This window comes from Pecten maximus, chromosome 14 (assembly GCF_902652985.1).
Source record: "Pecten maximus chromosome 14, xPecMax1.1, whole genome shotgun sequence".
Lineage (NCBI taxonomy): Eukaryota > Metazoa > Mollusca > Bivalvia > Pectinida > Pectinidae > Pecten > Pecten maximus.
Window position 1 is genome coordinate 7,802,243 of NC_047028.1, and position 18,561 is coordinate 7,820,803.

Sequence of the window (18,561 nt, forward strand, 5' to 3'; positions counted from 1 at the left end):
GTGTGAGTGTTATAACCTTGATATAAACAGTGTGAGTGTTATATACCGTGATATAAACAGTGTGAGTGTTATATACCGTGATATAAACATTGTGAGTGTTATAACCTCGATATAAACAGTGTGAGTGTTATAACCTTGATATAAACAGTGTGAGTGTTATAAACCTTGATATAAACAGTATGAGTGTTATATACCGTGATATAAACAGTGTGAGTGTTATAACCTCGATATAAACAGTGTGAGTGTTATAACCTTGATATAAACAGTGTGAGTGTTATAAACCTTGATATAAACAGTGTGAGTGTTATAAACCTTGATATAAACAGTGTGAGTGTTATAACCTTGATATAAACAGTGTGAGTGTTATAACCTCGATATAAACAGTGTGAGTGTTATAACCTTGATATAAAAAGTGTGAGTGTTATAACCTTGATATAAACAGTGTGAGTGTTATATACCGTGATATAAACAGTGTGAGTGTTATATACCGTGATATAAACAGTGTGAGTGTTATAAAACTTGATATAAACATGATGAGTATTATAACCTTGATATAAACAGTGTGAGTGTTATAACCTTGATATAATCAGTGTGAGTGTTATAACCTTGATATAAACAGTGTGAGTGTTATAACCTTGATATAAACAGTGTAAGTGTTATAACCTTGGTATAAACAGTGTGAGTGTTATAACCTTGGTATAAACAGTGTGAGTGTTATAACCTTGGTATAAACAGTGTGAGTGTTATATACCGTGATATAAACATTGTGAGTGTTATAACCTTGATATAAACAGTGTGAGTGTTAGAACCTTGGTATAAACAGTGTGAGTGTTATAACCTTGATATAAACAGTATGAATGTTATAACCTTGGTATTAACAGCTGGAGTGTTATAACCTTGATATAAACAGTGTGAGTGTTATAACCGTGATATAAACAGTATGAGTGTTATAACCTTGGTATAAACAGTCAGTCAGAGTGTTATAAACCTTGATATAAACAGTGTGAGTGTTATAAACCTTGATATAAACAGCCTGAGTGATATAACCTTGACAAGTTTTGCCACCTCTGTGTACCAAGTTCTTGTGTCTATAATTGTGGCTGAACGTAAATATCTTAAAACAAATGTTTGATGTTAGCAACTGCATGATGATGATACATCAATTAGGAATGAAAAGACAATATCGATTGTATGTCTGAATTAAAACTTAATGAACTATTGTAGAACAAACAATGACAATAATAGGTAAAGTCGTCCGGAAGTACAGCTAAATGGAAAACATAATCGATTTGCTCTGTGATTCAATTAAACCTATATATTACATGTAATATACATTTACATATATGTGGCATAAACATACTGTATTTAAAGGATAAATATACTACTCAGTTATGGATCGATAAACTGCTCCAATATACCATAAAAAGTAAACATTAGGTGACAGTTTTCTTTGAAACGCTAGTTCTCCTAAACGCCTAAGAGGATTCCAATGTAATAAATGTGCAACGTTACCGGAGGGAAAAGTTTCCCCCAAATAGTACGGTTTCTTGTTTCTTACAGTATGCTATAAACAATACACGTTAGTGTCGCGTTTTACACGTTAGTTTCGTAAATGTGTTGGTTTCATGGTGAATATGAAATTATATATTTCACTCGTATGAGATACTACCTGTCGTTCATACTTCTGTAATATATCTTGTATTCAACGTCAATCATTACATACCCTCAATCCTATATATAGTCCTCTATTAACACAGACAGGTTAAGGTCAAGGTCATCCAAACAAAACGTGCAGCATGGTCAGTCGTCGCTAGAGAAGTATTTACTTTACCAGAATACTCCACTAAACGAATGAATCGGAGTCCGCAAGCTCCGTCTCAATCAGAACAAAATACATTAATATATCATGAACCTTGATCAAACAGCCAGAATAGTGCTACCCCAGGGGACAACGATGTTAATCGCTGAACACATTCTATTTCAAAGAAATCGATACTTACCACTGTTTGATACACCTTTTGTACTAGTAAGCATTGGTAATGACAACAACCTTCTTCAAAGGGTCCACCTAGATTCTACTATAATCCGCAAATCACAGCAAGTTGTTCAAACCTTTGCAATCCACAGACAGCCAGTCACGGAGTTCAAGATACCTCAAATCTCCCACATAGAATCTACTATAACTCACAAACAGCCAGCATCGGTGTTTATATTACCTCAAACCTCCCACATATATTCTACTATAATTCACAGACAGCCAGGCACGGAGTTCAAGATACCTCAAATCTCCCACATAGAATCTACTATAACTCACAAACAGCCAGCATCGGTGTTTATATTACCTCAAACCTCCCACATATATTCTACTATAATTCACAGACAGCCAGACACGGTGTTCTAATTACCTCAAACCTCCCACATATATTCTACTATAATCTACAGACAGCCAGACACCCTGTTCATCTTATCTCAATACTACCACATAGATTTTACTGTGGTAAATTAGATCATTTTGTCTCACACAGTTTACCGATTTATCTCCAGTTTTAAACGTGATATTTCTGGGCATGTGATGGGTACTTCTTCAAATGAGAATATTCATGCGCAAACCATGTACATTTGTTTACAAACAGACCTTGGTCACCTCTTGGATATGCAATTATTCGAAGTGATGGGAGAAAAATAATCATTCCTTTCCTGGTGAGTGTGACAAAGAAATATCAACCCTCGGAGAAATTTATGAATGTCAAGATTTCTTTGTCACACTCCCTAGGTAGGGAAAGGTTCTAACACTCCAAAACGTCTAAAAATGTATTACCCACACTAGGGAAGGTCCAGTTACATAAATAGACTGTAAAAAATGCGAAGGTCCTTGTGAGCTTAATCGGAGAAACCTCGACACACAAAGATACACAGTTGGTATGTTCTTTCCCCACTTATGATTGCTGAAATCTGTCTAGACTTCACATAGCACAGCAACTACATTGGTTTAAAAGATTAAACAATAGATTATATCTAATATGTTTGCGCGACTGAACAAAATGTCGAGATGTCGTGTTTACAAACTACATGTAGCACAGACTAACAATAATTGAGATGACGGTTTTGCCAAGCTTGCTCTGGCCAAGTCATTATTGACTGATTGAATTGGCTGAGTATATCTCGTGGCATTTGCTACACAATAAGAAAACACTGGACACTTAATATTTTATCAATATCATTGTATATTACATTTTTATGTACAGATTATATCTAACTACATATCTAAAACGTCATTCATCACACTTTGTTGTGTATTCCTATCAGCACATATGCCTATTTGACAGGACAAGTATTTGTCCGTTTGTACGTAGCATATCTCTCGTCGTGTCTGCGATTTAGTTCCTTGAATACCTTGATACATCATATACCAAATAATATGTCTACGTGCGAAACGGTTCCTAACCATGACATCTCTTAAATGTTACTGTGGAACAAAAATAACTTGGTTTGAACAAAAGACTGATGTCACAAGACGAAAGTGCATCCTATCGACACGAATATACCGTATTAATTGGCTCTTCACAAAGAAAACATTGATGGGAATCAGTTCAGACAGTCTGGCAATTACTTCCACAGGTTACCATTTACAGCCATGTATGATTTCTATCCGGATATTAAAGGCATTCAGTCTAAGTAATTAGCCTTACATAAATTCGTTTGAAATTACAATTTCAAAGAGAAAATGAAAACCTCTTAACTTTAACCTTTATACAAAGAATGGACAATGATACACGCGGTGATTCAAGGAAGAGAAACGAGGAACACTTTATACAACAGTGTTAAGATGTTCTACAATGTATAACAAGGAACACTTTATACAACAGTGTTAAGATGTTCTACAATGTATAACGAGGAACACTTTATACAACTGTGTTAAGATGTTCTAAAATGTATAGAGAGGAACACTTTATACAACAGTGTTAAGATGTTCTATAATGTATAGAGAGGAACAATTTATACAACAGTGTTAAGATGTTCTACAATGTATAACGAGGAACACTTTATACCACAGTGTTAAGCTGTTCTACAATGTGTAACGTGGAACACTTTATACCACATTGTTAAGATGTTCTACAATGTATAACGAGGAACACTTTATACAACATTGTTAAGATGTTCTACAATGCATAACGAGGAACACTTTATACAACATTGTTAAGATGTTCTACAATGTATAACGAGGAACACTTTATACAACATTGTTAAGATGTTCTACAATGTATAACGAGGAACACTTTATACAACAGTGTTAAGATGTTCTACAATGTATAACGAGGAACACTTTATACAACATTGTTAAGATGTTCTACAATGTATAACGAGGAACACTTTATACAACATTGTTAAGATGTTCTACAATGTATAACGATGAACACTTTATACAACAGTGTTAAGATGTTCTACAATGTATAGCGAGGAACACTTTATACAACAGTGTTTAGATGTTCTACTATGCATAACAAGAAACACGTTATACCTGTGGAGTAAAGCCTTACGGTGGTACAGTGTACTGGTATATTCCCTCGAAGAATTCTTATTGTCATTGCTTTTTATTTGCTCCATTTCAAACAGATTCGTGGCCACTTTTTCAACATTAGACCTTAAAAAAGCTTATTCAGTGCAATATCTGCATCGCTTATTATTGATTATTTACCTGCAACACAACTCACCATTAAAATATGTGTTTTGCAGCTAGTTTGTTAGATATCATATTTTTGTTTAAATATTTTTTTAATCATTTTAGTTAGAGTATAATGTGTTTCTTTCTGTGAACGTCTTTCAAGTCTGGTGCTGTTTGGCCGTAAATGATTCCAATTGCCTTAGGACCGTCATACAATCAAATACAATACAATGCATTGCAAATACAATACAATAATATGCAATACATATTCAATACAATGCAATACAAATACGACACAATGCATTGAAATAAAATACAATGCATTACAAATACAAAACGATGCAGTACAATGCCTTAAATAAAAATACAACACAGTGCAATGCAAAACAATGTAATACGATATCATAAAATACTATTTTTTGTAGTTATATCTTCTCTTTTATTTACCAAAGGATTGCAAACAAATCACAACTGTGAATAGATAGCATCTTATGATATTAATAAATGGATACTATATCAAGTAATGGATACGATAGCAAGTAATGATATGATATCAAGTATTGATACGATATCAAGTAATGGAAACGATGTCAAGTAATGGAAACGATGTCAAGTAATGGATACGATGTCTAGTTATCGATACGATATCAAGTAATGGATACGATATCAATAATGGATACGATATCAAATAATGGATACGATATCAAGTAATGCATACGATATCGAGTATTGGATACGATATCAATAATGGATACGATATCAAGTAATGATATGATATCAAGTATTGATACGATATCAAGTAATGGATATATCAAGTAATGGATACGATATCAAGTAATGGATACGATATCTAGTAATGGATACGATATCAAATAATGGACACGATATAAAGTTACGCATACCATATCAAGTGATGGAAACGATGTCAAGTAATGATACGATATCAAGTAATGGATACAATATCAAGTAATGAATACGATATCTGGTAATGGATACGATATCTAGTAATGGATACGATATCAAGTTCTGGATACGATATCAGGTAATCGATATATCAAGTAATGGATGTGATATCAAGTTATATATACGATATCAAGCCATAGATACGATATCTAGTAATGGATTCGATAATAAGTAATGGATACGATATCAAGTAATGGATAAGATGTCAAGTAGTCGATAAGATATAAAGTAATTAATGTGATATAAATAGTGGATATCCTATATGCTGAACATATTTATATATCGGACCTCGGGTGCCCTTTAAGGCCCATGGTCCACTCGGTAAAAAATATTTGCATCAGGCTTTTACATTATCCTTTGTTTCGTGTTTCTTTTTAAATAAAAATAAATTCTATTAACTCTAATCACCTTTCTGTGTTGACGCGGTGTTAAATAATAAGAATGATAACATTGAGTGTTTTCCCTTGTTTGTTTGTTTAAGAAATGTATACTTTAAACTTAATATGTCGACAGTCTGTAATGTACGTCGAGTGAGAAATTAATACCATCAACATGCACCCTCATTACTATTAATGGCCTCCGTGGATTACTCGTTATCACAATCAGTTGCTCGGGCGATCATAACGTCGGGTCTGATCCGTGTAAACTAATGTGCAATATATCCGAAGCCTTAACGAGTGCGTTGATCAAGCATCTCATCTCAACGACTTCACCCTTGTTACTGCTGTCTGTAAACCTTGTTACTGCTGTCTGTAAACCTTGTTACTGTTGTCTGTCAACCTTGTTACTGCTGTCTGTTAACCTTGTTACTGTTGTCTGTAAACCTTGTTACTGTTGTCTGTTAACCTTGTTACTGTTGTCTGTTAACCTTGTTACTGCTGTCCGTAACGTTGTCACTGCTGTATGTTAACCATGTTACTGTTGTCGGTAAACCTTGTTACTGTTGTCTGTAAACCTTGTTACTGATGTCTGTTAACCTTGTTACTGCTGTCTGTTAACCTTGTTACTGCTGTCTGTTAACCTTGTTACTGCTGTCTGTCAACCTTGTTACTGTTGTCTGTAAACCTTGTCACTGTTGTCTGTTAACCTTGTTACTGTTGTCTGTTAACCTTGTTACTGATGTCTGTTAACCTTGTTACTGATGTCTGTAAACCTTGTTACTGCTGTCTGTAAACCTTGTTACTGTTGTCTGTAAACCTTGTTACTGTTGTCTGTAAACCTTGTTACTGCTGTCTGTTAACCTTGTTACTGCTGTCTGTTAACCTTGTTACTGCTGTCTGTAAACCTTGTTACTGCTGTCTGTAAACCTTGTTACTGCTGTCTGTTAACCTTAATACTGCTGTCTGTTAACCTTGTTACTGCTGTCTGTAAACCTTGTTACTGCTGTCTGTTAACCTTGTTACTGTTGTCTGTTAACCTTGTTACTGTTGTCTGTTAACCTTGTTACTGCTGTCTGTAAACCTTGTTACTGCTGTCTGTTAACCTTGTTACTGTTGTCTGTAAACCTTGTTACTGCTGTCTGTAAACCTTGTTACTGCTGTCTGTTAACCTTGTTACTGCTGTCTGTAAACCTTGTTACTGCTGTCTGTAAACCTTGTTACTGTTGTCAGTAAACCTTGTTACTGTTGTCTGTTAACCTTGTTACTGTTGTCTGTTAACCTTGTTACTGTTGTCTGTAAACCTTGTTACTGCTGTCTGTAAACCTTGTTACTGCTGTCTGTTAACCTTGTTACTGCTGTCTGTAAACCTTGTTACTGCTGTCTGTAAACCTTGTTACTGTTGTCTGTCAACCTTGTTACTGTTGTCTGTCAACCTTGTTACTGCTGTCTGTTAACCTTGTTACTGTTGTCTGTAAACCTTGTTACTGTTGTCTGTTAACCTTGTTACTGTTGTCTGTTAACCTTGTTACTGCTGTCCGTAACGTTGTCACTGCTGTATGTTAACCATGTTACTGTTGTCTGTTAACCTTGTTACTGTTGTCTGTAAACCTTGTCACTGATGTCTGTTAACCTTGTTACTGCTGTCTGTTAACCTTGTTACTGCTGTCTGTAAACCTTGTTACTGCTGTCTGTTAACCTTGTTACTGTTGTCTGTTAACCTTGTTACTGTTGTCTGTTAACCTTGTTACTGCTGTCTGTAAACCTTGTTACTGCTGCCTGTAAACCTTGTTACTGTTGTCTGTAAACCTTGTTACTGCTGTCTGTAAACCTTGTTACTGCTGTCTGTTAACCTTGTTACTGCTGTCTGTAAACCTTGTTACTGCTGTCTGTAAACCTTGTTACTGCTGTCTGTTAACCTTGTTACTGTTGTCTGTAAACCTTGTTACTGTTGTCTGTAAACCTTGTTACTGTTGTCTGTAAACCTTGTTACTGCTGTCTGTTAACCTTGTTACTGTTGTCGGTAAACCTTGTCACTGTTGTCTGTAAACCTTGTTACTGCTGTCTGTTAACCTTGTTACTGTTGTCTATAAACCTTGTTACTGCTGTCTGTTAACCTTGTTACTGTTGTCTGTAAACCTTGTTACTGCTGTCTGTTAACCTTGTTACTGTTGTCTGTAAACCTTGTTACTGCTGTCTGTTAACCTTGTTACTGCTGTCTGTTAACCTTGTTACTGTTGTCTGTAAACCTTGTTACTGCTGTCTGTTAACCTTGTTACTGCTGTCTGTAAACCTTGTTACTGTTGTCTGTAAACCTTGTTACTGCTGTCTGTAAACCTTGTTACTGCTGTCTGTTAACCTTGTTACTGTTGTCTGTTAACCTTGTTACTGCTGTCTGTAAACCTTGTTACTGCTGTCTGTAAACCTTGTTACTGTTGTCGGTAAACCTTGTCACTGCTGTCTGTAAACCTTGTTACTGCTGTCTGTTAACCTTGTTACTGCTGTATGTTAACCTTGTTACTGCTGTATGTTAACCTTGTTACTGCTGTATGTAAACCTTGTTACTGCTGTCTGTTAACCTTGTTACTGTTGTCTGTAAACCTTGTTACTGCTGTCTGTAAACCTTGTTACTGATGTATGTAAACCTTGTTACTGCTGTCTGTAAACCTTGTTTCTGTTGTCTGTAAACCTTGTTACTGATGTATGTAAACCTTGTTACTGCTGTCTGTAAACCTTGTTACTGATGTATGTAAACCTTGTTACTGCTGTCTGTAAACCTTGTCACTGTTGTCTGTAAACCTTGTCACTGATGTCTATAAACCTTGTTACTGCTGTCTGTAAACCTTGTTACTGCTGTCTGTAAACCTTGTTACTGCTGTCTGTTAACCTTGTTACTGCTGTATGTTAACCATGTCACTGTTGTCTGTAAACCTTGTTACTGCTGTCTGTAAACCTTGTTACTGCTGTCTGTAAACCTTGTTACTGCTGTCTGTAAACCTTGTTACTGCTGTCTGTAAACCTTGTTACTGCTGTCTGTAAACCTTGTTACTGTTGTCTGTAAACCTTGTTACTGCTGTCTGTAAACCTTGTTACTGCTGTCTGTTAACCTTGTTACTGCTGTCTGTAAACCTTGTTACTGCTGTCTGTAAACCTTGTTACTGCTGTCTGTAAACATTGTTACTGCTGTCTGTAAACCTTGTTACTGGTCTGTAAACCTTGTTACTGCTGTCTGTAAACCTTGTTACTGCTGTCTGTAAACCTTGTTACTGTTGTCTGTAAACCTTGTTACTGTTGTCTGTAAACCTTGTTACTGTTGTCTGTTAACCTTGTTACTGTTGTCTGTAAACCTTGTTACTGTTGTCTGTAAACCTTGTTACTGCTGTCTGTAAACCTTGTTACTGCTGTATGTTAACCATGTCACTGCTGTCTGTTAACCTTGTTACTGCTGTCTGTTAACCTTGTTACTGCTGTCTGTAAACCTTGTTACTGTTGTCTGTAAACCTTGTTACTGCTGTCTGTTAACCTTGTTACTGCTGTCTGTTAACCTTGTTACTGGTTAACCTTGTTACTGCTGTCTGTAAACCTTGTTACTGTTGTCTGTTAACCTTGTTACTGCTGTCTGTTAACCTTGTTACTGTTGTCTGTAAACCTTGTTACTGTTGTCTGTAAACCTTGTTACTGCTGTCTGTAAACCTTGTCACTGATGTCTGTAAACCTTGTTACTGTTGTCTGTCAACCTTGTTACTGCTGTCTGTTAACCTTGTTACTGGTTAACCTTGTTACTGCTGTCTGTAAACCTTGTTACTGTTGTCTGTAAACCTTGTTACTGCTGTCTGTAAACCTTGTTACTGCTGTCTGTTAACCTTGTTATTGCTGTATGTTAACCTTGTTACTGTTGTCTGTAAACCTTGTTACTGCTGTCTGTAAACCTTGTTACTGCTGTCTGTAAACCCTGTTACTGATGTCACTTTGTATATAATTTTCGAACGCGCGTGCATGTCCTTTAACGTAGTTATGCCGAGTGCATTTGTATAGTATAGTCCAAGGTAATATCTCATTGTGTTATCTGCTCGACAAATTAAAATTCCTTTATGTGCAAGCTAATAACGCCATACAATAGGTAGATCGTTAAATTGTCTGTACGCCTATTTATCAACAGTTATCGTCTTACCATGTATAAAACATGATAATGTACACATGCTGATATTATATACCAGACATCACGCTAGTCCATCGATCCTCAATACATGCTATTCAGTGAAACACCATTAGATTTATCTCGCACTAGTTTTTTCTAGATCAGTTTTTATGAATCGAAAAGTTGTGCATGTTTTAGTCTGTGTCCCTCTGCATGTATCTATGGGGCGAGAACTTTGGTCGACTTCATAATCGTTGTTTTTCTTGTCTTATCTGTCATCACATGACCTTAGCTAACTGTTGTCCCTGTCATCACATGACCATACCTAACTGTTGTCCCTGTCATCACATCACCTAGCTAACTGTTGTCCCCGTTAACCTTGTCACTGCTGTCTGTTAACCTTGTTACTGCTGTCTGTAAACCTTGTTACTGCTGTCTGTTAACCTTGTTACTGCTGTCTGTAAACCTTGTTACTGCTGTCTGTTAACCTTGTCACTGCTGTCTGTTAACCATGTTACTGTTGTCTGTTAACCCTGTTACTGATGTATGTAAACCTTGTAACTGATGTCTGTAACCGTTGTTACTGTTGTCTGTAAACCTTGTTACTGCTGTCTGTTAACCGTTGTTACTGATGTCTGTAACCGTTGTTACTGATGTCTGTAACCGTTCTTACTGATGTCTGTAAACCCTGTTACTGATGTCACTTTGTATATAATTTTCGAACGCGCGTGCATGTCCTTTAACGTAGTTATGCCGAGTGCATTTGTATAGTATAGTCCAAGGTAATATCTCATTGTGTTATCTGCTCGACAAATTAAAATTCCTTTATGTGCAAGCTAATAACGCCATACAATAGGTAGATCGTTAAATTGTCTGTACGCCTATTTATCAACAGTTATCGTCTTACCATGTATAAAACATGATAATTTACACATGCTGATATTATATACCAGACATCACGCTAGTCCATCGATCCTCAATACATGCTATTCAGTGAAACACCATTAGATTTATCGCGCACTAGTTTTTTCTAGATCAGTTTTTATGAATCGAAAAGTTGTGCATGTTTTAGTCTGTGTCCCTCTGCATGTATCTATGGGGCGAGAACTTTGGTCGACTTCATAATCGTTGTTTTTCTTGTCTTATCTGTCATCACATGACCATAGCTAAGTGTTGTCCCTGTCATCACATGACCATACCTAACTGTTGTCCCTGTCATCATATGACCTTAACTAACTGTTGTCCCTGTCATCACATGACCTCAGATAACTGTTGTCCCTGTCATCATATGACCTCAGCTAACTGTTGTTCCTGTAGTCCTATGACCATAGCTAACTGTTGTCCCTGTCATCATATGACCTTAGCTAACTGTTGTCCCTGTCATCACATGACCATACCTAACTGTTGTCCCTGTCATCATATGACCTTAGCTAACTGTTGTCCCTGTCATCACATGACCTCAGCTAACTGTTGTCACTGTCATCATATGACTTCAACTAACTGTTGTCATCTGTAATCCTATGACCATAGCTAACTGTTGTCCCTGCCATCATATGACCTCAGCTAACTGTTGTCCCTGTAATCCTTATGACCATAGCTAACTGTTGTCCCTGTCATCATATGACCTCAGCTAACTGTTGTCCCTGTAATCCTTATGACCATAGCTAACTGTTGTCCCTGCCATCATATGACCTCAGCTAACTGTTGTCCCTGTCATCATATGACCATAGCTAACTGTTGTCCCTGTCATCACATGACCATAGCTAACTGTTGTCCCTGTCATCATATGACCTCAGCTAACTGTTGTCCCTGTAATCCTTATGACCATAGCTAACTGTTGTCCCTGTCATCATATGACCTAAGCTAACTGTTGTCCCTGTCATCACATGACCTCAGCTAACTGTTGTCACTGTCATCATATGACTTCAACTAACTGTTGTCATCTGTAATCCTATGACCATAGCTAACTGTTGTCCCTGCCATCATATGACCTCAGCTAACTGTTGTCCCTGTAATCCTTATGACCATAGCTAACTGTTGTCCCTGTCATCATATGACCTCAGCTAACTGTTGTCCCTGTAATCCTTATGACCATAGCTAACTGTTGTCCCTGTCATCACATGACCTCAGCTAACTGTTGTCCCTGTCATCATATGACCTTAGCTAACTGTTATCCCTGTCATTAAATGACCATAGCTAACTGTTGTCCCTGTAATCCTTATGACCTCAGCTAACTATTGTCCCTGTAATCCTATGACCATAGCTAACTGTTGTCCCTGTCATCACATGACCTCAGCTAATTGTTGTCCCTGTAATCCTATGACCATAGCTAACTGTTGTCCCTGTCATCATATGGTCTTAGCTAACTGTTGTCCCCGTCATCATATGACCTTAGCTAACTGTTGTCCTTGTCATCACATAACCATACCTAACTGTTGTCCCTGTCATCATATGACCATAGCTAACTGTTGTCCATGTAATCATATGACCATAGCTAACTGTTGTCCCTGTCATCATATGACCTTAACTAACTGTTGTCCCTATCATCACATGACCTCAGCTAACTGTTGTCATCTGTAATCCTATGACCATAGCTAACTGTTGTCCCTGCCATCACATGACCTCAGCTAATTGTTGTCCCTGTAATCCTATGACCTTAGCTAACTGTTGTCCCTGTCATCACATGACCTCAGCTAACTGTTGTCCCTGTAGTCCTATGACCATAGCTAACTGTTATCCCTGTCATCATATGACCATAGCTACATGTAACGGTTGTCCCTGTAATCCTATGACCATAGCCAACTGTTGTCCCTGTCATCCTATGACCTCAGCTAACTGTTGTCCCTGTCATCATATGGTCTTAGCTTACTGTTGTCCTTGTCATCAAATGACCTTAGCTAACTGTTGTCCCTGTTATCATATGACCTTAGCTAACTGTTGTCCATGTAATCCTATGACCATAGCTAACTGTTGTCCCTGTTATCCTATTACCATAGCTGTAACTGTTGTCCGTCATCATATGACCTCAGCTAACTGTTGTCCCTGTCATCATATGACCTTAGCTAACTGTTGTCCCTGTCATCACATGACCTTAGCTAACTGTTGTCCCTGTCATCATATGACCTTAGCTAACTGTTGTCCCTGTAATCCTATGACAATAGCTAACTATTGTCCCTGTTATCATATGACCTTAGCTTACTGTTATCCCTGTCATCAAATGACCTTAGCTAACTGTTGTCCCTGTCATCATATGACCTCAGCTAACTGTTGTCCCTGTCATCATATGACCTTAGCTAATCGTTGTCCCTGTCATCATATGACCTTAGCTAACCGTTGTCCCTGTCATCATATATGACCATAGCTAGCGTTCACGAGGACATAATCCCCAAATGTAATAAATACGCTAAAGCGTAGATAATACTCCTAATTTTAACATAAAATGCATCAAAAGAACCCGTAACCTTCCTTATTGGGTAAAATTAAGAAGAAATGGTATTCAGAAAGAACAGAAAATATAAAACACAAAGGTTAGTCCCCGCTTTCACCAAATTCAGTCGCCTCTTTTAATAATGCAGCAGGTAAATCTAAACACCGAACCTGCAAGAGACAGTAACTGTCGTAACATGTGTTGGTTTTATTTGTGTGGGATACCATTGGTAAAGTCACATTGAAGCCTGTTCGATATTTCACACTTCCGTAATAACCCGTATGATGTATGATAAATCAATCGTCATTGTATGGGTAGGTCGTTAATAGGGCAATAAAACAAGGTATAATAGGACCAGGTCCCTGTAGATTAGGATAAATAGAACACTGTGATTCACGTCCAAAGATACTTCCGGTGTGTCATTTAATGTTCATTTTATTTTAATGTGTATCATACGATAGCTGATTCGTGTCATTTTTAGAGGGAGGGAAAATATAGTCGTACGAACGAGATAAAAAGAAGTAGTACGACAACTTAGTTTTCATCATTTCGTATTTTTTAGGTTCTGTTCTATTTTCATTCTGAGTGCTTGTTTTATAAATGAACTTAACAACCATGGCGCTCAATTGTTAACGCACAGAGCAACTGGAGGATTTCCCCTCGTCGCGTAGTAATCTGATTTCGATAGAGTAATTCCCTCGCCGTGCACAGTCATCCGGTCACGATAGGGAAATTCCTTGCCGTGCAGTCATCAGGTCACGATAGGGGAATTCCCTCGCCGTGCAGTCATCAGGTCACGATAGGGGAATTCCCTCGCCGTGCAGTCATCAGGTCACGCTAGGGCAATTTCTCGTCGTATAGTAGTCCGGTTCTGTTAGGGGAAATTCCTCGTCGCATATAGTAATCCGGTTCTGTTAGGGCAATTTCTCGTCGCAAAGTAATCCGGTTCTGTTCCGTGCAGTCATCAGGTTATGTTAGTGGAATTCCTTCGTCAGGTAATGTTAAGGATATTCCCTTGTCGCGTTGTAGGTGGTTTCGTTGGAGTCGCGTTGTAATCATGTTACTTTTGTGGAATTCCCTTGTCGCTTATCATTCGGGTAGCGTTAAAGGAATTCCCTTGTCGCGATTACATTGGGGCGTCCTCGACCATGCTTCAGTGGTTAGATTGTGTCTGCTTTGTACACAGGAAATTTTCCCAGCTTTATTAATGAATTGATTCAATATGATAGAGGATATTTCCATATGTACAAACCAGACACAGTCGGTCATAGCCATGTATCAGAATCTAATTGCTGAATATTAATTATTACATATGAACATCTCCATCATAATAGGTTATTGTTTTATACATAGACGTCTATGATAGCACGTACTTGATGTCTGTTGTATATTACTTAAAGGGGCCTCCCTTCGTTCGGACATCAGAAACGTGCAAAATTTCTATTGATAAAATCTATGCCTGAATGACGATTATATGAGTTTTTGTGCCAACCAGTAATGAAAGAAACGCCGAAATGTACAGAAATATGACCTTTCGTACACAAATACCGTCTGCCTTTGCGCTAATTAGTGATATTTCGAGTCGAATTGATAGTTTTTATGATTATAATACTTGAAGCACTTGGGTTTCCCTTGGGAGTAAAACTAACGTATTAATCTAAAGATAATAATTTTTACTATTTGGGGAAAATACACATTTCTCATTGAGTTTCATTTTGGCAACATACATTTTATTCAAACGAAGGAATGTCCATTTAATGTGTCTAACTGAGCGAGCTGGCACTCTGAACCACACCACAACAGTTAAGCGTCAGGCTACGTTTATATTTATGTTATTCCTTGAGGTTTCCAGGGTGAGGAGCATTATACTAATGACATTTATCGAGATATTTATCTATGTAATATAAAAGGAAATTGATATGATACGGTTTTAGAAGTCAATTGTAATTTCTACATATCATGGTTTATCGCCCTGGCTGTACGTGCTGAAACTCTCTCTCTCTTTCTAAAACCAATTTGTAAATATGTAAATTAACATTCCATTTTGCTGTTATATTTATGTATAATTGTATCGGGAAGGGGCTTTATGTAAGTTGTATAACCAGTGCCGAATCTCTTCACATATTTAAGTTACAAATAGAAATATATTTAAATAACGTGAGCACGGGGACATTCCCGGTAAAAACAGTTATTTCTGTACCGCATTTTTACGCAAGAAGATGTTCGGATTAAAAGAGAATAATTTTTAAAGCTGAATTTCTTTTCATTCATACCGTTATCTTGTTTTATCACGTATACCGAGAACATTGTTTACCACGGAGTGTCGACCAATTATCATTACAAGTGTAGAAATATTCGAGTTTGTCCTTTCTGTATCGCAATAGTTTTGGATTCCATTATCATCTGGTTCAATCAGGCTGTAACCCTTAGACTTCTGCCTGGTCAGAGACTTTAACGCTTTGGACATGTGTTTCACCATTCATCAGAAATAGTGAAGTGAATTTCAAAGAGCGAAAACAGAACCTATTCAAAACCAATTCTTAATAAAACACTAAGTATCACAGTGGTCGCCTATAAAATACTTATCTTAATGACTATACGATTGTGATTTGTTTTCGGGTTTCTAGATTGTCATTGATTCCCTGTATCCCCGCCTTTGACATAACATGTTGTAATGAGACTCAATAGAACACTTGGTATGAACTGTAACGTGTGTTTTCGATTGTTCATTCGTGTTTTCTGTTATTGACTCCCTCAATTAATAATAAAATTAGTTTATTAAAGTGTCACGCATTGATCAACATAAAATACATTATACAATAAAATATACATAGTACAATGATCAACACCCAGCCAGTATGGTTGACTTATGAGACACTTAAAACAGTAAAAAAAATTATCACATATGTTATAATAAAAGTGTATCACCTAAAAGTCAATATATATATAGCTTAATGTACACAGACTACGGTATAGTATGGTCAAGAAAAATATGTACATATATAAAAGTATCACAAAACTGAGGCTGAACTATTGTACGAATACATGAATGAGTGAAATTTCAATTATGACCCCTACAACTGTTGAAAGTTCAAATGTTCAAATTTCAGTAAGTGGAAGTAACGAGATCACGCATATTTAATTAACTCAATTGTTACCGTATTTATTCTAGAACACATATGCTAATTTAAAGTTATTATTAAGTTATATATCCTTGACAATATCAAGAGAGGATATGAGCGAAAGTGATGAGGCAACCCAAACCTACAATCGCTCACTATCTACCCTACATATATTCAAATAATCAATTAAATACTTTTCGCCTATTGAAGAAGGATGAAATGTTACTTGCTACAGTTGGCTGGAGATCATCGTTTAACATAATACTTATGAATTTATTTTTATTGTTCATATCATGAAAACCGTCAATATGCTGAGCACATTTGAGAAAAAGAGTGTGTCTTAAATCAGAGAAAAGTTCACATTCTACTAAGAAGTGTTCCTCGTCTTCAATTTTTTGTAGAGTACAAAATTTACATTGTCTATCTGCCAGGGGTATGGGCGGCCTGGCGTACCGACCTGTCTCAACGGCCAATGGTAGCGATCCCGCGCGAAAAAGAGCTAAGTTACGTCTATGGATTCTGGGTATGTCAAGTCTGACGTACCGCTCAGTTTTAACATCGTTTTTAAAAGTTCTGTATGTACGAAGTTTGTTACCGTTAGCATTGTTCCTATCGTCATATAGGGCATTATACCATTCAAGCTTGTCGTTATTGGCTAGGTTGGTAGACAAATGTCTCATGACGTAATTCGTAGATAATTCGACGTCGGATACCAGATTGTTCGGGTCAATGGCGTTACATAGACGTTGTACTGTGCTAAACCAACCTTTCCTTTGATTTGTTGTCCACATGAGAATTTTATTTGACATCATTTGATATCATCAAAGTGTGTCTAAACAAACACTACAACCGATTGTGAGGATTTGTGATGAACAACATAGATACACGACACCACAAAGTAATACGTACCTAGTTTCAAAAGGACTGTTTCGTCTTCTCCGGTCACCATGGCCATAAATACCAATCCTATTGTTACAGAGAACAAGTCATTCCATGAATGTGTCATATTTATAACTCAGGAAAGTATTCACACTAACTTCTGACTTCGTCAATGCCTCATTAAATTAACTAGATTCTTAACTGAAATATTCCTTCGTTTGGTACGACACTTGCCATATTGAATTCTCTCCCAACCAGCCTGCTTATAAATTTGCTAACACTCTAAAAAATGTCAACATATTACGATACCGACAATTACGTTGAGATTCCGTAACCGTGGATGAGTTAGGTTTATAGACACAGAGCCGCACTGTTAGGTGGCGAGAGGACGACCGATCCACCCTGAGCTATCCCGTGGAGTATCGACCCCGGGCCCGTGTAGTAATCATTCGCGGTAAACACGACAGTAGTTCTGTCTTAATGATATTCCTTCCATTGGTGGATCCCGATCAAATTCTAATTAGAAACAACATAGTCTGTTTCGCGATGATTGCAATGTAAAATGGTAACAATGCTACCCTTCAATTTAAGGTTATTTTGCTGTACCTGTAATGGTAACAATGATACCCTTCCTTTAATGATTATTTTGCTATATCTGTAATGGTAACAATGATACCCTTCATTTAATGATTATTTTGCTATATCTGTAATGGTAACAATGATACCCTTCATTTCATGATTATTTTGCTATATATGTAATGGTAACAATGATACTCTTCATTTTATTTGATTCTTTTACTGTACCTGTAATGGTAACAATAATACCCTTCATTATTTTTTTGCTGTACCTGTAAACCTCGTCTTACAGACGTTTGTAAGTTATATTGTTTTAGTAGATAGGAGGAGTATCTTCTGGGAGACTGGCTTTATAGCCGTTGGTACATGGTTATATTGTGGTTGTGGTGGTTGTCAATATATGATATTGTACCTGT

The 18,561-nt window shown here is 37.0% G+C and overlaps 1 protein-coding gene across 2 annotated transcripts in view; it reads right to left on the reverse strand.

Moving 5' to 3' along the window:
- LOC117342117 (glutamate receptor ionotropic, delta-1-like) overlaps nt 1–17,814 on the reverse strand; it is a 77,900-nt gene extending 60,086 nt beyond the window's left edge. For both annotated transcript variants that reach the window (XM_033904120.1, XM_033904119.1), the window contains exon 1: nt 17,600–17,814. In XM_033904120.1, coding sequence (XP_033760011.1) covers nt 17,600–17,696 — 97 coding nt within the window. In that variant the 5' untranslated portion in view covers nt 17,697–17,814. The remainder of the gene's footprint in view (nt 1–17,599) is intronic.
- Nucleotides 17,815–18,561: the final 747 nt, after the last annotated feature.